At 45.4% G+C, this 27,470-nt stretch overlaps 1 protein-coding gene across 5 annotated transcripts in view; it reads left to right on the top strand.

Moving 5' to 3' along the window:
* Window positions 1-27,470, top strand: part of LOC111874401 (potassium voltage-gated channel protein Shaker) — a 352,375-nt gene that overhangs the window by 90,401 nt on the left and 234,504 nt on the right. For 2 of the 5 annotated variants that reach the window (XM_033755508.1, XM_033755511.1), the window contains exon 1: window positions 8,502-9,005. The exons of 2 other annotated variants lie outside the window; for them this stretch is intronic. In XM_033755508.1, the coding sequence (XP_033611399.1) occupies window positions 8,767-9,005 (239 nt within the window). In that variant the 5' untranslated portion in view covers window positions 8,502-8,766. Of the gene's footprint in view, window positions 1-8,501; window positions 9,006-16,098; window positions 16,168-27,470 lie in introns of those variants that run through there. One more of the 5 variants, XM_033755516.1, reaches the window with a different exon arrangement.

Raw genomic sequence — 27,470 nt, 5'->3', positions numbered from 1 at the left:
GGCACATATGACTGCTTCAGAAATATGCTGATGAGTTTACACTTATGCAAGGCATCTAACATGCTGCTATCTTGAATGAAAATCGTATTCTGTTGACTTCACTGAGTTTTGTGATGATTAATGAACACAGAATGTTTTTGTTTATATTTTTCATGCATAAATGGCATAGCTGCTTTTGTAATTAATAAAGTTTGCAGGAGCTGTTACGGCTTCACTGCTGTTAAATGGTGCCAGCACAAACACTGTTGACCGACCGACCCATCGATGTCAACATTATATATTTGAAATAACTTGCAGACACTCCGCTACGTAGCGCTACGTATACCGTCAGGAGCTGCGGTCAATATACCAATTGTTTACCGCGACGCGAAAATAAAGCAAAGCCAGCATCATTCAAGCCGCGTGGATCAAAGGAAACATTTTGTTCATCGTCAAGATTGGTACTAAAGGAAGGACTTGAGCATGTCTCTGCTCTCTTCTGGGATGTAACGCCACGTAATCCAGTGGAATTTGACCGATGTTTCGAAGGAACGTGGCGCTACCATGTTCACAGTAGAAAGTACCTTAAAGAACCAAGAAGCAAGCTGAGCTAACCACAATATCAAAAGTGCGGCAACGTCATGTTTTTTTATTTTGAAAAAATTCTTGTATATACCAAAAAGGCCTAGGCAAAGCCGACCCACCCTTCTGTAGCGCATTTTTATAAACATCTTATTGTATCATAGCGGTCACCCTGCGATTTTTAATACCTCCCTTAACTTAATTCTAAGAAAATACTATTAGTATTTTGTACATATGCTTATTTTCCTTTTTTAATAAATATAAGAATATTGCTTATGAAGTAGCAGACGCTTTGCACGGATCTTATCCCCTTCTAACCTTATGAGCTGAGTAACTGACTTTGGGTATTCTTTTCTGCCGTTCTCAGACGAAAAGTCCATCATTGTTACCCTTCGGTCCCAGAAGCTATGTTCCTCCGTGTGCAGCCCGTCAGCACAGTCGCATTCGGCTGTGTACACAGTGGTAAACCTACTTAGGCTTGCGTTGAGACTGGAGTAGCCGGCGTTATATCCCAGCAGAGTGAGAGCCTCAAATCCCGCAATGCGTGTTAATCTTTGTGTCGGTAAATTTGAGACAAGCCAGAAACGGAACCAAAGGAGGAAGCTTTCAGACTGGATAATAAAATGCGTGCTAAATCCAGACTAGGCAAGCATTTTAACAGTTTGAAACCCAGTGGTTACTTAACCTGCTATAACATCCTCCCATAGGGTTTATCTGTGTGTTCTGTATGGTTCTGAAAATAAACAGCATTAACCGGTTGGGCTCTATAGCGGAGACGTAATGTGTTTCCTGTGAGGTACGGACTGAATTCTTATATATACTGCATTCTGAACAGAGTGTATCTGTGTGTTCCGTATGGTAATCACAATAAACAGCAATTGTTTCCCTAAACAGCATTAACCGGTTGGGCTTTGTAGCGGAGATGTAATGTGTTTCCTGTGAGGTACGGACTGAATTCTTATATATATATAGCATTCTGCCCACAGAGTGTATCTGTGTGTTCCGTATGGTTCTCACAATAAACAGCGGCTGTTTCCCTAACAGCATTAACCGGTTGGGCTTTGTAGCGGAGACGTAATTTGTTTCTTGTGACGTACGAAATGAATTCTTATATGTTATTTAGAAGAAGTTCAATCTTTAAATGGTAAAGTGTGCTCCCTGTTACGCTGATTGACTACGCGGCCTCGCTACATGCGGCACTACAGTTCAGCTATGCACTATTGGGAAAGTCTGCTGTTCTTAATACTCTGTTTGAGAATAATACGAGTATTTCATTGGTTCACAACTTTTACATACAGACGTACAGGTCTCACGGCCCGTGTAGTACTGTAGCATAGCATAACGGTTTACACAGTTCAACATACAGTATATACCTGATGATGACACTGTGTGGCCGAAACATGTAATGTGTTGACATGAAAACTTAGACCAAGCTGTGATTTGGGCCGCGCCATAGCTCAAGCGGTTAGTAGCTGGCTTCCCACCGCGGCAGCCCAGGTTCAATCCAGAGTCTGGGCAAGTGGGATTTGTGGTGGACAGAGTGACACTGGGGCAGGTTTTATCCGAGTACTTCAGTTTCCCCTGCCAATCTTCATTCCACCAATTGCTCCACAATCATCCTCACCTTGCATCTGGGGCTGGTACAATAGGCCAGAAATGGTCGCAGTACAAGGGATTTAGACCCACCCCACTAGCAATAAAAAAAGCTATGATTTGACCAATAATCGCTGTAGTTGTATTTGAAGATTGTGTTGAGTATGTACAGTATGACACCAAATTATTTTACTGATTAGTAAAATGTCAGAAATTTCGTTACTTTTCTGAGTTTACAGAAATTGTTCGAAATGAGATCCTCTGTGTTCAGTGTACAACTCACAGAGCTGTGATGCCGTTCTACAGGTTGGCTGGCAGGTTTAAAGCTGAACATTCGCTTTATTACGAGAGAATGTTTTATGTTAACTAACTTTTGTGTCACTCTGTATGTCAAGAAATGACTATGGTGTGCATGTACACAAAACATCGGCGACAGGCAATAACGCGATCGTTTCTTATTAGTTTAATCGCCGGGGTTGGGGTTACTCACCGCGCGGTACACACCAACCTGCGTTACAACAGCAGTACGTTAAAAGGGTGAAGATCGCGGAACAGTTGGCGCGTTGTGAATTACTCTTTTAAGTCGTGGCGCCACTTGCCTCGCCTTTGTTTGCATGTCCTCCACAGACATTCGGAATGCAGTATAGCCCTTTGTCCCCATTTTCTCTTATAATTAGAGGACAAGTAGTGTTTTTCCCTGTGACTCAGATGTAATTTTCTTGACTTCTTTCTCCGAGTGACGTCGTAGCTTCTGGTCTTAATTTTATATAGGAAAGTTTTATAACCGAGTCCATGTAATAATTACGCCCCGTTCTAAAATGCATTGACAGATCATTACAGTGGTGTAAATATTAATAAATATATTGCACTTATTAGAATTTGAAACCGATGCGACCCAGTTATTGCAGTGATTTCGCTACGGGATGGACAGAGTTCGATTTCTGATCCCTACATAAACAAACACGTGGAATTCTTTCGGTAGCGTACCTGGTTGAGGCACTGTGCTACAAGCCGCATGGTAGCGGCTTCGATTCCCGATGAGGTCACTGCATTTTTCGATTTACCGAATGCTTCCAGCCTCGCTATGACCCTGGGGTCGACTCAGCCTCTAACATAAATGAATACCACGAATCTTCCTGGGGATAAAGGGCGGCCGGCCCGTAAGCCTGATAACCTCACCGGCATCTGTGAGCAGATTGTCTAGAAAAAGTGGAAACCTCGACGTAATTGTAATTCTCTAGGTCTCCACGGCCTGATACAGGGATAGCGTTACCTTTTACCTTTAGCTTGCGTTCTCAGGGATACAGAACTTACTACCATGTGACGCCGAAGCGAAGATGTATGGAGCTGTACCTCCTCCCCTCCATACGTCTCCATGGCATGGGACTGAATTGGGTAGAGACGACTTTACCTTTAGCTTTTATTTCTTGTTACGTTTCGTTAATATCGATTTAAACAGCCCAAGGACAACAATTATTGTTTGCGCGCAATGCTGTCACTGTATAAACCTTTAAGGTACAATGGTTAGTACATTGTCACTCGCTTTGGTATGAAAGTATATCCGAATTTGACCGTCGCAATGTATTTATGTAGACACCCGTCATGGTCGCCGCTGTCAACGTCAGATCCAATATGTCTGATGGCATCACTGCCACAGAGCGCCTTGCAACCCCTGTGCTGATAAATTCCACTTTATGCCTGTCCGAGTTAGCTGCTGTGACAAACTGTCCGACCGAGTGTAGAGTGGAATTGCTAGGGGCCTGTTACAGGCGAAATTGTGGGCGGGTTTCATGGTATTGCTTCTGAACTTGGCACGATTTATCACACCCACATTACGTTTTATGCTGTAACTTTCCCTTAACTAATTCGGTTTCTGTGTGTAGCTACTAGGTCATAGGTCATAAAATAAAAGCTTTATTGATCTTATACACCCCTCCACCCCTAAGGGATTTCAAAACAGCCGTTACCCCCGAAAGTATAAACACAAGAATTGTTTTCTACGGTTTACACCGATGATCTATCAATACTATGTCTCGTAGAATTTCGTAGTGTTCGGTAGACGTTTACCGACGTTTCGGACGAATATTCTAACCTCCATCTTTGTGATTGAGAGGCACCAGGTTCTTCCCAGAAGGCAGTAATCGTAGCTCATAAATTTGTTTTGTTTATTTCACCCACTCCTCAAAAGAAATTGATAGTAGAGCCCTAAAGTATAATGAGGCAAATTTGGACACGCCATTGAGTTGTATGTTAAATATATTCGACCAAACCACAAGGAGGTATAGGGAAGTAGATGTATAGCTCCACCCACTCTTACCCTCGGCAGCAGTTCGATGTGAGTAGCAGCTTCTCGTGTCAGAGAACCTGGGCTGGAGAAAGGGCCCTTGGTCCATTGGGTGGGCCTCATAGCCTGTCTGGATACTGGAGAAGGGAGTTTACCCCTCCCCCCCCAATAGAAGCCTAGATATCTCTTCGATGTGATGCAGGGTGGGTCCCAGAGCCGGTTTCGATAGCTGGAATAGGATTCTGGTTGTGAGTTAAGGAGCATGGATTCGAGATAAAATCGTTTCCAGAGGAGGCGTGTTGCGTGACGTGCTGCCCACGCAACAGTACAAAGAGTAAGGCAATAGAGTGAGCCATGTACTGAGGATGGAGAGACGCCACTTGTACTGTTGCATGACGTACTGCCCACGCAACAGTACAAACAGTAAAGTAATAGCACTTGTACTGTTGCATGACGTGCTGCCCACGCAGCAGCACAAAGGGTAAGGCAATAGAGTGTGCCATGTACTGAGGATGGAGAGATGCCACTTGTACTGTTGCATGACGTGCTGTCCACGCAACAGTACTAACGGTAAAGCAATAGAGTGAGCGATGTACTGAGGATGGAGAGACGCCACTTGTACTGGTGCATGACGTGCTGCCCACGCAACAGTACAAACAGTAAAGTAATAGCACTTGTACTGTTGCATGACGTACTGCCGACGCAACAGTACAAAGGGTAAGGCAATAGAGTGAGCGATGTACTGAGGATGGAGAGACGCCACTTGTACTGGTGCATGACGTGCTGCCCACGCAACAGTACAAACAGTAAAGTAATAGCACTTGTACTGTTGCATGACGTACTGCCGACGCAACAGTACAAAGGGTAAGGCAATAGAGTGAGCGATGTACTGAGGATGGAGAGACGCCACTTGTACTGTTGCATGACGTACTGCCGACGCAACAGTACAAAGGGTAAGGCAATAGAGTGAGCGATGTACTGAGGATGGTGAGACGCCACTTGTACTGTTGCATGACGTGCTGCCCACGCAACAGTACTAACGGTAAAGCAATAGAGTGAGCCATGTACTGAGGATGGAGAGACGCCACTTGTACTGTTGCATGACTTACTACCCACGCAACAGTACAAAGGGTAAGGCAATAGAGTGAGCCATGTACTGAGGATGGAGAGACGCCACTTGTACTGTTGCATGACGTGCTGCCCACGCAACAGTACTAACGGTAAAGCAATAGAGTGAGCCATGTACTGAGGATGGAGAGACGCCACTTGTACTGTTGCATGACGTGCTGCCCACGCAACAGTACTAACGGTAAAGCAATAGAGTGAGCCATGTACTGAGGATGCAGAGATGCCACTTGTACGAAAACAAATCGCCCCCATTTCCCTCCCTTGGAGCAATATAAATACACGTTTTCCCGTTACTGCAAGCGATATGCAGTGCCATGCTATGGATTGTCCGGGGGTTCGAACTCTCTTAAGTGAGGGGTTCAAGATTTAGGGTCTCATGCTCGTGCCAGTGGATATTGTAGTATCTTAGAAGTTTGCTGACGTTTCGGTTGAAAGTGTTGCCTCCAACTTCAGGATAAAAGAGTAACACTAGACTGTGATCTTATTTTTAATTCGGCACACTCATAATCAATATACAGTATATTTAACGATGTTACCATTATATATTGAAAGATACAACAGGAAAATAATGTCCGTGAAATTTGTTACAGTTGACTACAGAAGGACTGTTTGCCGGAAGAATTACTGGACAAACTGGCTCTAGGGAAGGGTTTTCCTGAGAACTTCGGTTTCCCCTGCCAATTCTCATTCCACCGACTGCTCCACATTCATCATCTATCATCTGGGGCTGCTACAATAGGCCAAAGAGTGGCCGACGTACAAAGTGGACTCGGTCTTACCCCCAATCAAAGAAACTAAAATAATCTATTATTGCCTTAATTGGGCGTATTGGAGCAGATCTTGACCTAAGACGAGCGTGGGACTTTGGTGGAGTGATAACTGGCGAGAAAAGTGCAGTGTCGGGAGACGAACCAAACGTAATACCACTGTGTCCACCACAAACACCTGGAATCGAACTAGGGATTCCGCAATACGAATCTGGCGACTAACTACCTGAACCGTTGGCTAGAACTTTGTTACTGCGGTCTGTCCGGAAACGAAGCATACCTGTATGCTCACACACCGCACCGTAAATTCATACCTGTATGCTCACACACCGCACCATAAAGTCATACCTGTATGCTCACACACCGCACCGTAAAGTCATACCTGTATGCTCACACACCGCACCATAAAGTCATATAAGGGCACAGAGGTAAAGCTTCACGCAGTCTGTGTTTCGGCAGGAAATATATGAGAATAGTAAGCTTCACGTTCCTGGCGTCTTTGTCCGCGGAGGGAACGTCCTGTTGGATAGAAAGCTTGATGGGCCCCAGAGCCAGTCGCACGTTGGTGACGAGAAAAATCCAAAGCCCCCTGACAGGAGTTCTGAAACTTTGAATAATTGCTACCCTCTAAAATAATTTATAAATATACCCCCCCCCCGGGTTGTGTAGTGACGGCAGAACAAGCTACATAACCTCTCAAGGGCGGCCGGAGCCTGAGGCTGACAATCTCATCGCCATCTGTGGGTCGATTATCTAGAGAAAACGTGAGAGCCTCGAAGTTTCACAAACCTATGGGCCTCCACGGCCTGTTATTTTTACATAAGATTAAAGTTTGTGACGATGGTACATTATTACCACTTTTATGTGTCTGGACGGTCTGGACCTTACCCATCGTCCTGTTTTTGTCTAAGACACCGTCCCGTTTAAATTTAAAAACAACTTTTTGGAGACTGAATTCTCTCTCCGCCTTCAAGTGAAACCTACTCAGTTGGGCCCCATTAATAGAGATATTTCTTATCTCCTAACATCTGTATACAAGCCAGTCAGCAAAATACACCTGCGAGAGTTAAAGCAAAATATTAAATTATTAAGAACTCTACACGTATGAGGCCTTGCACCAAAGAACTATTAAGATGGGAATCATCAATGGGGAGACAAATTCTCCATATGGTACAAAAATATAAACAAATTTTCCCGCACAATGCAGTGTACATTGAGTGAGAGAATTTTCGTATCTTGCATTTGGAGCATTTGTCTCTCCGTTCATGGCTTCTATCTTGATAGTTCTCTGGTGCAAGGCGTTCATGCTTGTAAAGTGGACGGCATAACCCACTTTTGGAACCACTGACCTACAGAAACCTGGACCTCGATCATCGAGCCCGTAGTGAGCCACTTTACTGACTCAGATATCCACGCAAGCGCAGTAATGGAAAATTTTACCTGTTCGGTCCGCGGTAGGAAACAGGAGAGGAACAAAATGCAGACATGAAAATTACATTTTGATGCGTAAGATTTGAAGTTTTCGTCTTTGTGGAGATCCATACACTGTTGTGGTCTTCTGGGTGATGACACCGTGTAGTCCCCTAGGTGGATACCACAGTTTCGAAGGAACATACCGACTACATCTTCAACGTAGAAATGTACGGATCAAATTTGGCACGTACCTACCAGACTACAGGTGTCATAACCCAGAGAACTTAAATAATATATAAGAATTCAGTGCGCACCTCACAGGAAACATATTACGTCTCCGCTACAAAGCCCAACCGGTTAATGCTGTTTAGGGAAACAGTCGCTGTTTATTGTGAGAACCATACGGAACACAGAGATACACTCTGTGGGCAGAATGCAGTATATATAAGGATTCAGTCCGTACCTCACAGGAAACACATTACATCGCCACTACAAAGCCCAACCGGTTAATGCTGTTTTGGGAAAGAGTTGCTGTTTATTGTGAGAACCATACGGAACACACAGATACACTCTGTGGGCAGAATGCATGATTTTAGTATTTAAAGCAGGTGGGACAAGTTGTAACCACTGTACTTTAAAGGGTTAATGAGACACTCGGAGGACAGGGTGCAGGATCGTCGCCAACAGGTCTGGCTACTAGAGGGGTCAGTCAATGGTTCCCGCACGTCTCGCTTTCAGTAGGCGTCCTGGCTAGCAGAAGGACGCACGATCACCGCCAGCACGACGACGACGTCGACGGCGACCACCTGAGTATCGATCGGAGAAGAGGTCTCGCGCGTTTGGCTGTAGCGAGAGGCGCACTGTGTGGAAGGCAGGCAGGCACGAGACAGTGGCGTGTGCTCCAGGACAGACACAGAACATTGAGACGAGAGAATAATCTTCCTCCCCTTCCTTCCCTGACCCTTCCCTTCCCCAATTCCCACTTATTTATTTTACCCTCGGCGTCTTGCGCGCGTGTGAATGGGTAGACCGGGGTCTGGTACTTCCGAGCTGAGCGCGGAAAGTTCTCGCCACGTGCATTCGCCCCGTTGTGTCGAATTCCAGCAACAGGCAAGCACCGTTACACCCGACAAGAAGCAGAAGAAGAAGTCGACTAAGATGCCTCAGCACCGCCCTAGGAAAAGCGGTGCTGCTGGTTCCGCTTTCGACGACGGAACCATCAACGGGGACTACCGCCGCCCTAGAAGAATCAGGAAGAGGTAAGCTGCAAGCAGTGTGTGGAAACGGAAGATGTCGGCAACCACAAAACTAAAAGAATGCAGAGATCATCGCACGGCTTGAAGCTATATGTGTCTGTGTTCAAGGCTTTGTTGCTGTACTCATTGTTACACCGCTCTGCCAACAATTGCACAGCCTCTGCACTGCGCAGAACACCGTGGCCGATCGCTTACTCAGTGTGTAACAGGAAAGACATGAATAAATAAAAGAGAACAACGGCACCCTGATGTTCACCCCTGTCTTGCTTATTATCCTCACTGCAACGGTCACACCCCCTTTTTTTTCACATCCTTCAGTACACTTTCGTACACCCTAGATGGAGGCACCAATCATTGCTGTGTGTTTCTGTTTCTGCAAGGCCAAGCTTATGTACGATCGATGTATCTCTTGTCACAGTGCTGGATCTAGCAGCGAATGTTCGTACTGCAGATGTTTTCCCGGGTCCGCCATTTTATTGTTTCGAGATACAGGGCTGCCAACAACGCGAGACGCAGCGGCATCCTGTTTTGTGTTGCTTAAGGCTGATCGTTGGCGCTGCGCTGCTTGGTCAATGTCGTGGTGAATGGTACACGTCATGTTGACCCCGAAGCTGCAAGTTTCGTGTGAATGTTATCGCAACCTGACTGTGATGTTTCTGAGCTGAACTAAGTCACGTGATGTGTCATGGCTTATGAAATGAAAGCATATTATTTTACTGTGATGAAACATTATTTTATGAAAATGTTCAAAGCTTTGTTTTTTTCTTTGTCCGGAAAATATAGAACACTGGTTTGTATTATGCTTGCTTTTATGAGTTCAGAATTATACATTGAGTTTTGCAGTGATGTTGTGGCTAACCTCCGGAATTCGGTCACATGTGCACTTATGGCGTTTTTGTTCTGAAATGTAGCAGCAGATCTAATTTAAGTGTTTTGCTTAGGGATCGTGATGCTTACTTACTTACTTACTTACTTACTCACTCACTCACCCATCCCTTGACCATGCTGTTCTGTAAGAAACTTGTCCCCCTTCAGGACACGCGACCATTTTTCTCTATTATTTGCATTTAGCCTCGGTCTCTTCAATTATAGCTCTCGTAAATAATTCTCTACATCCTCCAGCGTTTTCAGCTGTGCCTTCCTATTTTTGTCTCATACTAGCTAACTAACTCCATGGAGCTGAGCCCTTCTTCAGAAGTTTTGCAGCTACTCAAGAATTTCCCAGTATTTTATGGAACCCGAAGGTTCATTACCGTAATGACGAGGGCCCTCCACTGCTCCCTATCCTGAGCCATATCCAATCCATACAGTCCCATTCTATATCTCTAAGATCCATTTTAATATTATCCATCCACCTACTCCTTGGTCTTCCCAGTGCTCTCTTTCCTTCTGGCTTTCCCACCAATATCCTATTTGTATTCCTCGTCTCCACCATTCATACTATATGCCCTGCCCATCTCATCCTCCTTGACTTGATCATTCTAATTATACTTGGAGAAGAGTAAAAGTTATGAAGCTCCTCAATATGTAGTTTTCTCCAACCTCCTGTCACTTCATCTCTCTTCGGTCCAAATATTCTCCTCAACACCCTGTTCTCAAACACCCTCAGTCTATGTTCCTCCCTTAATGTCAGAGACCAAGTTTCACACCCATACAGAACCACAAGCAAAATTATAGTTTTGTATATTCTAATTTTTGCGTTTTTAGACAGCAGACGAGAAGACAAAAGGGTCCGGACTGAACGGGAGCTCGATCGGTTCCAGTGACGTTGCCCAGCAACTCCAATTCTAACCTTCTCCTGCTCTCTCCGAAACATGTCGTGGCTTTTTGTAAATGTGCAAACTTCGCCAGTTGAGACGACGCAGCTCAATGGGACAGAGGAGAAGTACACAAAGTTTTGACAGCGAAATTTGAAGGAAAGAGTCTGCTAGGAAGACCTAGACGTAGATTTAAGTTAATATTTAAATGAACACGAAATAAACAGGATGGGAAACTGTGGACTTGATTTTTCTGGTGCAGTGAACTTTCATGTTCCATAATATTCTAGAAGTTTCTTAAGTGACTGAGTAACTGTTGAGCTCTCAAGAAATGCTCAGCTCCGTAGAGTTGTGTAATTGTTGATGCATTCAGACCAAGAGCGTCATAAAGTGCACTTGTCGCCGTAACCTTGTGTCCCGCATTGCAATGTGCTCTCTGATCTTGTGTCACAGGTGTGTGACGTCATTCACATAAGTAGTGTACAGACACAATCAAGTGACGTAGGTCCATAAATACAACCTGCCCTGTGTCTGGCATGCAACACTGAGGTCCATACTTACATAACGCGAAAGTACGCCTCACGTGAGCGCGGTCAAGTGAGTGATGCCTTTGAGTTCTGTTCGTTCTCTGTAATATTGTAAACGGCAGGGCAGTTCTCGTGACTGTGAGTACTGAGATAACGTTATTCTGGAGTACGACGCCGTGTAGCTTGGCAGATAGGCACCCATTTACAAAATCGCATGAAACCAGCTTCACAAAGACAGTAATATTAGTGAAGTTATATGAGATTTTAGATTCTCATGGTGGCGTTATTTGGGATGTGACGCCGTGTAATTTAGTAGATAGTTACGTGTTTAGAAATTTCTCTGCGTCACTCCTACGATGACAGTATTGCTAGTTGAGTGACAGTATGATGCATCAAATGGACTGCCCCTTCCTCGTAACGACAGCGGCAAATCTTCTATCCGAACCCCAGACTACAGAAACAAAGGTACCTTCTGTACAAACGGCTTGACGTCTCAGTCTGCCCCACCGATATATCGATACTGCAGAAGTGTGAGCAGAAGCGTGAGCCAGACTCCCTACGTCCAAGCCAGTTTTCCAAGGAAGGTAGAGAGTTTTCCGAGGAGCCAGTTTTACAAGGAGGGTACAGATTTTCCGAAGAAGCCAGTTTTCCAAGGAGAGTAGAGAGATTTCCAAGAAGCAAGTTTGCCAAGGAAGGTAGAGAATTTCCCAAGAAGCCAGTTTTCCTAGGAGGGTAGAGATTTTCCTAAGCCAGTTTTTCAAGGAGGGTAAAGAGTTTTCCGAGAAGTCAGTTTTCCAAGGAGGGTAGAGAGTTTTCCTAGAAGCCGGTTTTCCAAGAAGGGTATTGATTTTACCGAGAAGCTAGTTTTCACAAGGAGGGTAGACAGTTTCCCAAGAAGTCAGTTTTCCAAGGAGTGGCAGAAAATTTTCAAAGGAGAAGCCAGTTTTCCAAGGAGGGGTAGACAGTTTTCCAAAGAGAAGCCAGTGCTTAGAGAGGGGCAGCCAAGAATTTGCTTAAAAACCTGCGTTCAAGCCTTTTTAAAATTATATTTACTGATCGCATTTCGATATTCAGGATGTAACATTGATTTTATTTTAATCACTTTTAAATTTTGGAATTCAAATTTGCTATATATATATATATATCTTTTTAAATCCGGAGGGGCTGATTCCTGACTTCCCTTCCCCTTATCTGTGCCCATGGATACGAATCTGTCATTAAGAACCACGCCATGAGGGCGTATGGTATAGTGGAAGTATAACTCCACGCATACTTAACTTCTGCAAGAGAGAGACTCATGTGGCCAGCCTCATGCTCCGGCCATTTTATATTCAGGGAAAGATGCAGCGCTATCCATTGTACACGAGGTAGCTTGGGAGAGCAGTCACTGTCCTTTCTGGAAATTGAGCTCCGATTTACCGGTCATTCGTCTAATAACTTCACTATACTGACTGAGCTATCCTGGCTTCGACGTTTACTGCTGTGTTGGCATCCTTGTTTACCGCGATTGGGAGCAGGACTTTGGTAACAGGTGACTAAGGCATCAGAGGTACCGCAGCAGTTAGCAGACATGCAGTACGCAAACAGCCACGTGACCTGCCACTCTGTCTAATAAAACAAGGACCCTGCACTGCTTTCTCAGGTTGTCTGTGTACTGTTCGCGTGGGGCTCTCAGCGAGGATTTCCTTGCGCATTATTGAATTTGTCTTTGTAATAGACACGCGCCGTGTTCTCTGCGCGGTAGGAACTGATTCTTTGAATATTTGTCCAATCTCTGTAAGAAAAGTATATAATTTTCCATCAAGCAAAGCAACAGCACGGAGTCACGCGGTGGCGTAGTTGGTTGGGCGCTAAGCTAAAAACCTTAAGGTCGCGGGTTCGATTCCCGACGAAGTTATTGGGTTTTTCGATTCATCTAATACTTCCAGCCTCACTATGGCCCTGGGGTCGACTCAGCCTCTAACAGAAATCAGTACCAGAAATCTTCCTGAGGGTAAAGTTCGGCCGGCGCGTAAGACTGAACCTCACCGCCATCTGTGAACCTATTGTCCAGAAAATGTGGGAGCCTCGACGTCTCACAACTCTTATGGACCTCCACGGCCTGTTACAGGGATAGCTTTACATTTTTTAAGCAACAGCACAGATAGTGACTGACGTTAGAGTTCGCGTGTTGAATGCTGGGTACTTGCTAGAAGTCAGCTCACATATGGACGGTCCGCCGATTTGCCAGATCTATTAAAATTTCCATGGTTTTCCTCGGTCCTGGAGCCTCATCATTTGATACGTAACCTTTCATAATATTGACTTCCCCTGCTTTCTCCCGCATTAGTTTTCCAACACGCCATTGAATGATACGTCGAGGCCGGAATTTTACTCCATCTCCCATGAATAAAACACAGAATTATTCAACTGCAATCCATCTCTTTTATAGTATTTAACTTCACACATCCGCTTCAAGATATTATCAGTACTCACAGAATAGTCACGATACGCTGTCTCGTGATCTACTACATAAAGAACGTTCATGCAACATGTTAACGCTCAGAAGTCCGTTGCTGTGGTAACCTGGTACTGCCTTCTTTATGTAGAGGGAAATTCCAGCGTGTGAGTTGCCATGGAAGCGACCTCGAAGTGACATCACATATCGCTTCTGAGGAGTGTTCAGTGGTGCCAGTCCCTTCTTAGAATTCTGTCCTTAGAAAGTCTTTTCGCCATCGGATGTTGTGAGGAGGTGTCAGTTTGCATCAGAGTGATGCGGCTTTTGGACTGCACACAATCGTTTCCTGTCATTTCTGACTCTACTTTCTCCCAGAATCGGATGCCTTTACTGCCCGTACAAACCCTCTTCCATCGCCTTCCGTTTAAATAGAATGAATTCTTATTCTTGAATGGGCGGATTTACCCTAAAGAATGAGAATGGAAGAAGCGGGTTGCGTTTTCCCGCTCAGTTGTGACGATTCGTTGCATTCAGTTCGCGTATTCCCCGAGGCGAGGCGCTGCGATCAATGGCGCCATCACACGTTGCTTACACTGCGCAACTGACTTCAGAGTGCGTGAGATCTGCGTTGCGCAGAAACAAATTCAGCGAAGACTTGTACAAAGAGAACGGACCACAACACAAAAGGTTCCTTCATTACAATGAAGATATTTTCTTGTATAAGACTACGTGCAAATTGGGAGATATTTACCAATGGTTCGGACTAGCAAGCATATTCAATCTTCTGGCTAGAAGGATGCCTTCATCATCGTAATTGGCAAAACAACCCCCTTTTTAGACACAGCCTTCCATAGGAGCTTCTGTCAGAGTGTATCCGGTTTTAACTAGTTCGGGTTTTGCAACAACAATTTTTTTTACAGAGCAGGGTCGATAGCCTTCCTTCCAGCCTTTCCCCCAAACCGAGAGAACCAGGTCTCCGTATTTACATCCCTTAGGAACAGGGTGGCCCAGTTATACCCCCAGGCACTGGGTTCCATTTTCGTCGCCTCCTACGACTCGCAGGGGGCAGTGGAGGTACTCTAAATAGCCTCCACACGGAGACGGTAGAAGGGCAGATGAACGAAAAAGGCAGTCCTAGAAGGTAAAATTGAGGCTAAGAGCAAACAAGTGGGAGTGGTATAAACTGGCTAAGAATGCATTACGGCCGACCCGCCGACCTACCCGTGTTGTCCTGGCTGTGGTGTACAGCACAGATATGAAGCCCTCAACTTAAACACCGAGGATGTGATAATGTGCTGCCTGTCAGGGCTGTCAGTCGCCCCAGGAGTGGAGCGCAAGGGTGAGATGATGATTACCAATGCAAAACCGAAGGAAATATCGCGGATAAAAGTTCGCCGGTATCGCTTTTGGAGAAAACTGCACAATGAGGAGCTTTATAACTTGTACGCTTCTCCAAGTATAATTAGAATGATCAAGTCAAGGAAGATGAGATGAACAGGGCATGTAGCACGAATGGGGGAAACGAGGAATGCATATAGGATATTTGTGGGAAAGTCATAAGGAAAGAGACCACTGGGATGACTGGGTGAACAATATTAAAATGGATCTTAAAGAGATAGGATGGGATGGTATGGATTGGATTGATCTGGCTCAGGACAGGGACCAGTGGAGGGCTCTTGTGAACACGGTAATGAACCTTCGTGTTCCATAAATGCTGGCAAATTCTTGAGTAGCTGCAGCTCCATAATAAGTAAGTATGAATGAATGAATGAATGGATGTATAAGGGGTGGGCCTTCTTGGCCCCTGCACCTCCGCTTTAATAAGTAAACAAGTAAGTATCGCTTCCGGCACCACGAATCCGACATTTAGGCGCCTGTACTGTGGTGCAGACTCGACTTGCAACGAAATTTTCGGGCATACAGTCTCGACGCAAGTGCGTTGTGTGTCATCCCGTACTACCTTTCCTGTTTAACATACACCTACCCACGGACACGCAAGCTCGGGGTGACTGTGCCGTGCCGTTGCAGGCTGGATAGTGGTAGTTACCGTGCCGTGCCATTGCAGTCCCTCTGCAGGGTGCTGGGCCGGTAGTCTAGTTGTCAGGGACAAGGGTCTCGTGGTGGAGAGTTGAGAGGGCTAGAAAAGGATCCAATAAGAGGGTACAGGAAGTGCGAAACTTGGGAGAGGGCGGTGCGTGTCCTAGGGACGATGCGTGTTCTCTCGTGTTCCTGCTCGTGGAGAGAGGTTGGTGTGGATGTGACGAGGAAGTGTGGAGCCCTCGTGGTGAACGAGCTGCCGGCAATGGTCACACTAAGTTAGTGCTGAGTGCTTGGTGCCACAATGAGACGCTGTTCTTCCTAGCCAGTGTCCTGGAGCTTGTCTTGTGATGACACGCCAACATGTTTGCGATGACGGAATATTTCGGGGAGTTCGCCCTTGCCAGGTGAGAGCTGTCTCTTCCGTAGCGCCTGTACCAGCTCCTTGCACTGCGTGTGTGTATGTCTGTGTCACACATGGGTACGTCCTCCATTCCTTGTTTACAGCGTCTCTGCCAATAGGAGCGTTCTTCTTGCTGTGTCGATAACCAATCAGAATCGATTACTGAATGCAGTTGCTATATGACTGCGGGGTCGAGGCTAAGATGTTCGAAGCACCGTGTATTAACCAGACGTGCTATTGCTCAAGTACAGTACCATTCAAAATAATATCGCTATAATATTTACACTTAGAGAAAACATTGAGGCCGCGCCATAGCTCAAGTGGTTAGTCGCTGGCTTCCCATGCCCGGGTTCGATCACGGGTCTAGTGGGATTTGTGGCCCTGGGGCAGGTTTTCTCGGAGTACTCCGGTTTCCCCTGTCAATCTTCATTCCACCAATTGCTCCACAATCACCCTCACCTATCATATGGGGCTGGTACAATAGGCCAGAAGTGGCCGCAGTACAAGGGACTTAGTCCCACCCCACTAGCAATAAAACAAATAAAAAATTAGAGAAAAAATCGTTTTTATGGCCATAAACTTCATATGAGATACCACTAACAAGTGAGATGGTCTAGTCTGGTACAGATTTGCTGACATTTCGGAGGACCATAGTGTTTCCATCTTCAGGATCATGAAGATGAGCGCAACATGCTCCTCCAAAATGTCCATAAAATTCTACCAGACTGCACGTCGCCACATCTCAGAAGTAAGCAAATCGGTATTGATAAATAGTTGTTACACCCTACATTACGCGAAAGGACTCTGAAATCCGAGGCTTAACATCCTCCGAAACGTCCGTAAATTTCTACCAGACTACGCGTCGTATCTAGGAGGACAGTAAGTTCATTTTGGCGAGTTCTTACTAAACGTTATGTAGTGTACAATTGAAATACTGCAAAGTGTAGAGGCGCAGGGTTACTCGAAGCTTTGCTCTATATCTACTTAGTTTGTGGTTCATTTGACGACGGTACTGGTAGCTCAGTCTCTGTAGTGTCGCATGATGGAGTGATAATTGAATAATAATAATAATTTATTTTAATGTCTATTGAAAGAAGCGACCGTGGACTAAAGATAATATCAGGGCACGTTCCTGGAGGAACTGAGGAAAACCAAGAAAGAATTCACTGAAGATAGTTCGTGGCCCGGTCCAGGTTCGAACCATGTTACCTCCCGAATATAATTGACAAACGTTGCCACTTGAATCACTTTGTATCTGTCTACCAGACTTCACGGAGTCAGCCAGTCCCTTGCCTGCACATGGCGCGCGACCACCACAACTCGACGTGTCTCCTGCAGAACGGTACAGAGCCGGAAATGACGAATTGACTTCCTGTGTTTGTCTGTCTTCCTCTTCTTCCACTCACTTTCTCCACTACCTTCCTCTAGTCGTCTCGTTTCCTTCTATTTATCACATGTTTCTAGTAATCTTTTGCTTCATTTAATTAACTTATCATTTACTTTATTGTTCTCTTGCTCCTTCTTCGTGTTATATTCCTCTCTGTCTTGTCTCCCTAATTCTCCTTTACCCTTATCCTTCTTCCTATTCTCCGTGTTTTCTCTTCCTTTGATGTATCACCTGTTTCTACTTTCCCTTTTCCCTCTTTATGTTTTTGGACAGCAGACGAGAAGACAAAAGGCTCTGGACTGAATGGTAACAAGCATTGCCCGAGTTCAATCGCCTCTTAATTTCCTCCTGAATCAAGTTTCGATCTGTTATATAATTCCCAAATATCTGAACTGTGCCACATTTTCAAAATATCTGTTTCCCTCTTTATGTCACGATTTCTATGAAACATTGTAATGCAGAGTGAAGAACAGTTCCGATCCGTCACGTGCGTTGCGGCTCTACTGTATAGCGACGAACGGTGTGATAAGTAAATTGAATAGGATTTTGAAGGAAGCGGCCTACTCGAGACTCTATCCTAGCATCCGGTTGGAAAGATTAACCCCATCATTACAGCCGGTGTCCAGGTCGAGAGTCGAACTTGTTACCGCTACTCCACTTCCCTGGGTCCTTCCCTTACGAACCCGCTTCCTCATCCATCAATGTAAAGGGAAGCGAAAACGTTACACGGTGCGACCCGGAGCCGCCAGTGCAGCAGCGTGTGACATTGCCTCGTCATCACTGGACAGCAGTCATTAGGCTGCCGTGGGAGTGATGCCATGTGATGGTCTGCTCAGCGCAGTCCTGTAGACGGACAGTAACTTCTGCATTCAGACTACGTCACGTTTCGTAACGTCTAAACGTTAAGAGTCGGGTATAGCGAGGGGCGGGCGGCTGGGCGGCCGGGCTTAGATTCCCGGTAAGGCCAAGATGTTTCCTTTCTCCATAATGCCCAGACCGCCTCTGGGGCCCATCTAGTCTTCCATGAAAATAGTACGAGGATAAAGCGGCCGAGACGTGAAGCTGAACACTCACATCTATCTAGAGCCGAGGTTAACGTTGTGTGGAGCTATAACTCCACTCCCCAGTACGTCTTCATGGTGCAACTTTATGCCTGAAGGATGAGTAGGGTAGAGCGATTACTACGTGACATGTCAGTTCTGAGGTTCTCACAGCGGTAACTGTGACGTCTGCTGCGTTATCTGCGGATTCAGTAGGTCGCAATGCATTCGTGTAGCGTCGAATTATGTGGATGGGAGTGGTCGTGGCCTGATTTGAAGTACTGTACTGGCAGTTGCCCGAAGGGACTGGGGAAAACTGCGAAGAATATCACAGTGGATAACCAAAATCCGGGTCGAGATTTAAGCCTGGGACGTCCTGTATATTGTTATATATTTGAGTGACTATTAGACGTGGTTTGTATTCGATGATTTGATATATTGCACTTATACTCTCAACTCTTAGCTATACAATTAATTATACCGCTATCTCTGATCTTTACACTTTACAAATCAGACACGCTATGGTCTTCTCAGTCTTCACTATTCGTATCCTGGCAACGGATTTGTGAGTCTCACTGTAACTACAGCACACCTAAAGTCTTCTCCTCACAAGCTGACTTTGAAGCCTCACCTGAACTCAAGAGACTCCCTCAGTTCTCTCTCAGCCAACCTTGGATCCTCGTTATATAGCCTCGGGGCGGATCCAATAGAAAACACCGTTTCCATCGTCATAGCCCAGCAATAGTTCAATTTTTACTTACGTGTTCTTTGCAGCAGGAACGTGTTTAGCGAGCCGCTGCCTAGCAATGAACGTTACTTTGGCTCCATTATTCCAGCTTTCAGGCGTCGTGCCACAATAGGAAGCCGTAATGCTAACCACCCAAGCGAAACGTTAGGTGTAATTCTGTTTAATTTTGTAGAAGTGTCCTCCCCCAGTCTTCAGGCCTACCCTGAAGATGGAGGTAGCTGGTTCTTCTGAAACACCTCCCCAAACTATACGTCGTCACGTCTCTATATTACGAGTGAGGCCTTCGCGTAATGTAATAACGTATCGAAATTTTTGGTCAGAACTGTATCTTGTGATGCAGTATCTATGTTTAAACTGTTCCATTGGGGTCTGTGTTAAACGATATTATGAACTGCGAAAATTGTTCGAGTTCGGAGAGGGACGAAGTTCCAATATATGACGACCGCGTTGAAAAGCGCATAATGTCCCCGCGTTATGGAAGGGACGTGTTCTTAAGAATGTGTCCGTACCGTGTAATGTCCCATTGTGAGCCCCATTCATTCACTGAGGCCCGTGTTGTAAGTGAGGATGTGTTCCGACGGAAAGGTGGACGTTGCCAGCAAATCTGTACGAACGTACTAATGATTAGATATCACTTTTGCATCTCATTTGATGTTCTCGAAATGAGACGCTGTCTTAACTATAATAAACTCTCACTAATCCGGTTACAGTTAATCCGTACCGAAATATGAAAAATGAAAAATGCTGTTCACAGTTGAGTGCATAATTTGAGAGGCACATGCCATTTAGGAAGGCAGACGAGCCACTTGTCTTTTCAGACAAAACTAGACGGTTTCTTCAAACCTACCTTATTACGTTCAGAAACAAGTACAAATTCTGAGTCTTCTATTGTTGAATAAACTAATTGTCTGTTTATAGTTTTTAAATTAAGGTCCTACAGTGATATTTTATTTATTTTGTTATTTATTTATTTTTATTTTTATTGTGTCATTAAAGTTTCCATTTGTTTGTGTTCTAATCTTTTGACTCTTAGGGCTGCCTTTTGCTTCACTGATCCGGATTATTGCTTAATCCGGATGACCTCCCCCCCCCCGGTTACTCCGGATAATCGAGAGTTTATGGAATTAATCTTTCGACACACATAAGTTTGTTATTCAATTTATATCACGTGCAAATTTATCCGAAGTGACTTAAGAACACCACAAAGGATGTCATTCTGTATAGTTGAAATTCAGACCGAAATTTTTAACCTGGGACCTCCAGACTCTGAAACCGGAACGCTAGCCAATATATCACCGTGTTCTTTGTATCTCCGTGTTATTCGGTGGAGGGGTAGGAAGTTCTTAATCTGGTTCATTAAGAGAAAGTTATAAGATATATGTTGGCAGTGATGATTCTTGCTATGATCTGTTGGGAACACAATTCTGTCCTGAAGACTGAAGCAGTGTATTTCTTAGAGGAACTTGTGCCCACTTAACTCGATTACATTTCAGCGGTAACTCTTGAGACCGCAATAAGTATTAAGAGACATTTTCCAGACTTGTAACTTTCACCACAAAGTCTTCTGGCCGACACCCAAGATCAAACTACGCTCCAACACATGTACACGTAAGCTGGGTCCCACTCCCTCCGCGCTGACAGGGCAATCGAAGCGTGGAACCGCGTTAGAAGTTGACACGGAAACCCATGTAAGTAATTGCATTATACTGAGGCCCTGTCTCTTCTGGGATGTGTTGCGCTGTAGTCTTGAGGACTGTTACCAATATTTTGGAACAACCTGTTGCCACCGTCTACAGGGTAGAAGAATTGCTGAACGTCTGAGTAATTTTACAACCGGCGGTCCGATAGTGGGCGGGTCTTGGCGTCCGGACCCGCTTTGAACTCAACACTGGATTTTAAGTTGAAAAGTTTCGACCGTTTAGACACGAAACTGGATCGATTTTCCTGTAAGAAGCCATTATATTGGGCTGTGTATATCCGTTGCTAGGTAACGGTCACCAAACGACTACCGTTGCAGGGACATCGGATTCTTAATAAACGGTGTTATGCAATCCGTTTTGGGGCAACAACTCGGCAAACACGTTCCAACTGCAACGAATACGCACCCAACAGTAGAAGAAGGGTGTTTTCTATGTGGTGCGTGCAGAGAAGTTATCAAGGACAGCTGGGACAGTCAGGGCCAAAAGCAATTGTAAAAGACAGACCCACCCTCTCGTCAGAGGGGACTATAACCGCAAGTGCTCAGTTGAAAAAAAGAACAGTACTGTTCGTGGGTCTCAAGGGTATTGACGCCAACACAATATGATTTGCGGTAAACCGCCGGTCGTAAAATAACACTTAATCTGACTCTCTGAGTCCACTGAGTTCTGCGAGGGAGGCTGAGAACAGATGGCACTATAGTTCACTTGACATTTCTGTTGTCGGATATTCGACTGACAGTAACTACGTGAACACAGAAGCTGAACAATTTCCATTGTTGGGAGCCATTACCAAGCAACGACTAGGGAAAATACTGCAGGTTGAAGAAGACAGCGTGTAGACGTTTGTAAAGTGTGGAAATCAGCGATAGTATTATATTTATTTGTAGTTACGACCCGTAAGTGATCAGTAAATCTATTCACAAATGCATACCCCGTCTAGAGTCACACATAAATCGTGACTGTATGTAGAAATTCTGATCAGGGTTTCTTTTCTTTGTTCCGGGAGTCTGTGTGCTTAATAAGGTTAGCAGGAATCGTAAAAAAAAACTAATTAGTTATCCGTGTCTATATAAACAAACAAAAAATCAAGCTTCGTGTCTTCAGTCCGCAAGCGAACTATACCGACCGAGCAATCGCCGCTTGTCGGCGAAGTTAGTACTAACTTTAGCGGATAGAGAGTGCCGCGTGGTCAGCGCAAAGAATCCCCACCGCCGTTAATTTCCGTTTTCTAGACCTGAGCCGCTACTTTTCCATTCAAGTATCTCCTCAGTTATCCTCACGAGGTTGAGTGGACTCCGTTCCAGACCCACTACTTCTCAGAAAATCTGGTAGCGCCGGGGATCGATCCCGGGACCTCTGGGTCTGTAGGCAGGAACTCTGTCCACTAGACCACAGAGGCGGTGCCGTGTCTGTATACATAGTGCACCGCCTTGAAATTGTCAGACGATACGATCTGAGACTCGCACCGCCATCTTGTTAGCCACTTTAAAGAAACAACAATGGACCGAATAAGTTTTGTTTGCATATGATGTTATGATTCGAAGATCCCTCTGCTTAGCTCTCGCTACCGAACGGAAAGTCGGATATAGATTTTCGATCAACGACTGTTACCAATTTCAATACTAACAGGAAGCTTTCAGAGATATGAACATCTTCGCTGGAGGAAAAGTAATTTACTGTACCCTGCAGCGTCTTGTTTAGATTTCCTGCATTACATATGTGTCGGAGAAGTTGCCGCAGCGGTGGGCGTTCTCTCTGCTATGCGATTCCTCTCCCGCTGTTTCTGGCGCAGCGGACGCTGCATATGCCCATAATGCCCAGCGTTTAGAGTCGTACAGAGGCATAAGTATGCCTGTTACTGTGTAGCATTAGTAAGGCTTGCGTATGGAATTTGTGTGCTGTTGTGCGACTTATATTTCCTCAGAACTGTTGCAACATACCGTCACCATCCTCAGCACATAGTAGCAAGGTTTTCTGCGTGTCCGTTTAGCAGTGACACGTGACTAGGTGCCGAAAAGTTCAGACCCAAATCCAGAAAAACCAGCAAGTCATATTCAACATTTTACTGAAAACAGAGAATTAAATTGTAAATAAATTGCCCAATTAACATAAAAAGTAAACTTGTCCTTATGCGTAATTAACTAACCACCACACCATGAAGACGTATGGGGGGAGTGGGAGTATAGTTTTACCTTTCTTGACTACAGCACTAGATAAAGTTCAGTAGTTAGGTTCACGACCCGGCCGCTTTTCCTCCGGGGAACAATCTCCCGATACCCATTGGATAGGAGGCTCATATTTCTAACTTTCAGAACGGGAAATTAAATCTTTTAGTGCACTTGTATAGGCATGTTCCGTACAAGTTATATGAATTTTAGTCTTTCCAATAGAGTCCTTTATTGTTCAACATTTTACGTAATGTCTGCGCCAGCAAGTGTCAGGACGGGACCTTCCCGCGCTTTCGAAATCTAAAGCGATATTCAGCTTCATGAGGCAGAAGAATTCCGAATGAAATCAGAGTGAGAAATTGAAATCTTTAACCTGAGATGATGAATGCCACTGGGGTTACATTGGATGTAATATTCTGATCTGAATGCTGCTGTCTCCTGCGGGAACACGTGATCTGCTCCCCCCCCCCCATCCGGCTGGGTGGGCAAACTGCGGGAACCAGGCGACCCACCGTGCATCAGCGGCCGCCCACTGCTGCAGTCTGGGCTTCAAAGCATCCAATTTAATATGTAGACCTTAATATTCCTACTCAAAAATTCTATTATGTCTCTTACTTCCCGACTAACGTCCTACACCAGACAACTTCTTTATTCTTACTATTAAAATGTTACATTTATACCTGTGCTTAATTAATTAAACGCTACGACATGAAGACGTAGGGGAGATAGGAGGTATAGCTCCACCAGTCTTGACATCTGTACTAGATGTGAGCAATCAGCTTCACGCCTCGGCCGCCTTACTCCCGGAGGAACCCCCTCTATCCATTGGACAGGAGGCTGGGTGGACACCACAATCGGTCTGGACGCTGTGGAGTAAAGAAAAATCCCTAGCATTTGTCTGGAATCGAACACCGACCCTGTAGCCCATAGCTCGTCGTTACAGCGACTGAGCTATCGAGGCATCCACTCTTGCTATTAACTTTGTTAGAAGTCAGAAATTCTTAAACCGATAAATTCTTCCATGAATATGAGCTCTGTCGGCGAGTATTAAGACTACGCAACTGTGACGCCGTTTAGTTTTGGTATGTATATGACAACGGTTCGAACTAACCTGTCTCCCGCTTCAGAGGATTTTTCTGTCCTGGAAATGAACGCAGTTTGTCCCTTCTAGATGATGGAAAGTGTTTACCAAACTGTACAACGTCACATCCCACGGGATAGTAGTCTGAATAGGCACCGAAGTGAGAGCTTCAAATATTGCATTCATCCTAAAGCTATCCCCCGCATTTCTGTCTAGTTCTTCCGAATGAGCCTTTCCAATTCTAGCCCCCCCTCCCCTCCCTACAACGGCAGGATACCTGTATACTTCACAGAGATCCTACACTGGCTATCCCGGAAGTCTCACTAATTCTACACTACATAAGGCGGAACGGGTCCCAACTTGGCGTATTTTGGTCTTTCATTTTGTTACCTGTACGTGAATGCTGCCGATGTCTCAGTCGGTATAGCGATGGGCTAAGGGCTGAACGGCCCGGGTTCGATTCCCGACAGCATAAGACCGGCTCTGTGGCCCACACAGTTTCATATCCAGTGGGTACCGGGGAAGATTTCGCCGGGAGTAAAGCGGCAGGGGCGTGAAAGTGGACACTGGTGGAACTAAACTTCCTTTCCCCGAAACGTCTTCATAATTAACAATAGGAACAATTTTTTCCCCTTTTTGTGAATGCTGCACTGACGGCACGTGACATGAGCTGCGGTCCGTTGGTTGCAGTGGGAAGGAGAGGGTCCCAATAGAGAGAGAGCAACAGTGCTACAGTCTCTGTGGTAACGGCCTCTGTCATAATGTTAACTGCTGTTTCTGCCGACTTGTGGCGCCTACGGCAGTGAACTGTATTTCCGGTACAAGCATCAACATTGAAAGTTACACAGCGACGTACAGTTAGGTTGCAGAGCGTGGAACTGCTTCCGGCAGACCGTTATGGCCTAACCACTGTACTCTCTGAGTGTCGAAGAAGGAATTAGAGCAGATGCCAAGCTACTATCTGCACGATCGAGGGACCGGGGTTCAATTGCAGGAATTCTTCTCCCCCACAAGTAGGGCCCTAAGGCCCACGCAGCCCCGTACAAGGGGCAACAGAGGCTTCTTCTCTGGGGAGTCGACCGTCTTCAACCTCTGCCCGGTCGCCGGGTATAATGATGGGTGTTTTTCATGGTCTTATTATGGCACTCTAGGAAAATTCATTGATCGTATCTGAAAATATGTTACTGCCATCTCTTTCAGATCCCCTACATTCAACGCTGTACAGTGAGGGCAACTGACAGAAACTTTTTCTCGTAGGAAAGACGCCGTCAGTATCAAGACTATACAGAATGTCCAGGAGGAAAGTTACAATATTCCGCAAGGTCATAGTATCCGTCATTCTGAGCAAAACGTACATGTGTCCTCTTCCGAAAGGTTTCCGTGATAGAGCTGTTTCACTGTACAGTTCCAAACCTGTTGATAAGAAAGAGATATTACGTACTGTTTCTAATGCCGGTATTTATTGTTCACATGACAAAGTTGGTACGATTTACCTAGTGTAACACATTTTCGAAAATTCTACCGTCAACGTCAATGCATTTTACAACTCGTGTGAGGACATAGCGTGAAGCTCACCTGTAAAGTGTACAGTGAAATAGCTTATTTTGGAAACCGTTAGGAACAGAACACATTACATGTACACTGTTTTGCTCAGAATTACCGAAACTATGACATCCAAGAATACTGACCTTTCCTTCTGGGGCACCCTGTGTAGCCCTTGGCGATGGAATGGCTGATGAATGATGAATTTGAAAGGATTTTGAACGATCAGTCATAGCCTGAGCGGTGTACCATCCCAGCGTATGCCTGGAGGGACTCAGCAGCACCATGAGAAACTTCAGTTAGTATAGACAGTGACCCGGCAGAGATTCGAACCAAGCAGCTACCGAATACGAACCTAGAACCTTGCCTCTAGACCAGCCTTCGCGGTGATATTGTTATTAAACAAGCCACGAAACAAATGAGATATCGTGAGGCGACAAAGTATCAATACTTCGCAGGAAATGCCATTCTTACAAAAGCGTTATCAACATGCCGACTGGCGTCTCAAGGGAACAGACCTGTCACAGACATTTCTTCTCACCACCTTGCCTGGCACCCATTGCGAGTTAGGGGCCACTGTGCCAGACAATCCAACGGTAAAATTGCAAGCAACCGCGCACAGAACAGTTCCCATAGTAACGGCACGCTCAAGCCATTGAATTCTCCGTCCTGTCAATAGATGGCGACACAAGACATGCTTTCGGTATGTCTTGTATTTTTCCGTGAGTTTTTATTGTCCGTCACCCCTTTTCGGAGTCCGCAGCCGTGATTGTGCAAGCCGTCACGTTTGTCTGTTCTTATCTTATGTGTCTTCTCCGCGGGTTACAAAATATTAATGTTGCAAAGGAATCCCAACAGAAAGAAAGCAGGAGTTGTCATAAGTACTGGGCCCAACACGAAGTCCTCCCTTTATGTCTTCCCAGCCAGAAGATAATTATTTACTTCTGTTTGTGCCATTGAGGTACCTTCCAACACATCACATAACAGGCCTAAACGTACAAAATCTGCTTACTTGCTTCTTGTCACTCGCTCTGTCTCCACTGCGTGTATGCTCAACCTCATGCTCCTTTAAGTCCATGCTTTGCTTTATTGCTAGTGGGGTGGGACTAAGTCCCTTGTACTGCGGCCACTTATGGCCTACTGTACCAGCCTCAGATGATAGGTGAGGGTGATTGTGGAGCAATTGGTGGAATGAAGATTGGCAGGGGAACCGAAGTACTCGGAGAAAACCTGCCCCAGCGCCACTGTGTCCAACACAAATCCCACTTGACCATACCCGGGATCGAACCCAGGACGCCGCAGTATGAAGCCAGCGACTAACTCCTTGAGCTATGGCTCGGCCTAAGTCCATGCCAGTACCGAGCTGTAGTAGAGGCCGTGCCATAGCTCAAGTGGTTAGTCGCTGGCTTATACCGCGGAGGTCCGGGTTCGAACCAAGGTCAGGTCATGTAGGATTTGTGGTGGACAAAGTGACACTATGGCAGGTTTTCTCCAAGTACTTCGGTTTCCCCTGCCAATCTTCATTCCACCAATTTCTCCACAATCACCATTATCCGGAGCTGGTACAATAGGCCAGTTAATGGCCGACGTAGCAAGTGGACTCAGTCTTACCCCACCCCAAAGAAACTGCAAAAATAAAAC

The sequence above is a fragment of the Cryptotermes secundus genome, unplaced genomic scaffold (assembly GCF_002891405.2).
Source record: "Cryptotermes secundus unplaced genomic scaffold, Csec_1.0 scaffold47, whole genome shotgun sequence".
Lineage (NCBI taxonomy): Eukaryota > Metazoa > Arthropoda > Insecta > Blattodea > Kalotermitidae > Cryptotermes > Cryptotermes secundus.
The sequence above is the reverse complement of the archived record's forward strand: the minus strand, read 5'-3'. Positions and strand labels throughout refer to the sequence as shown.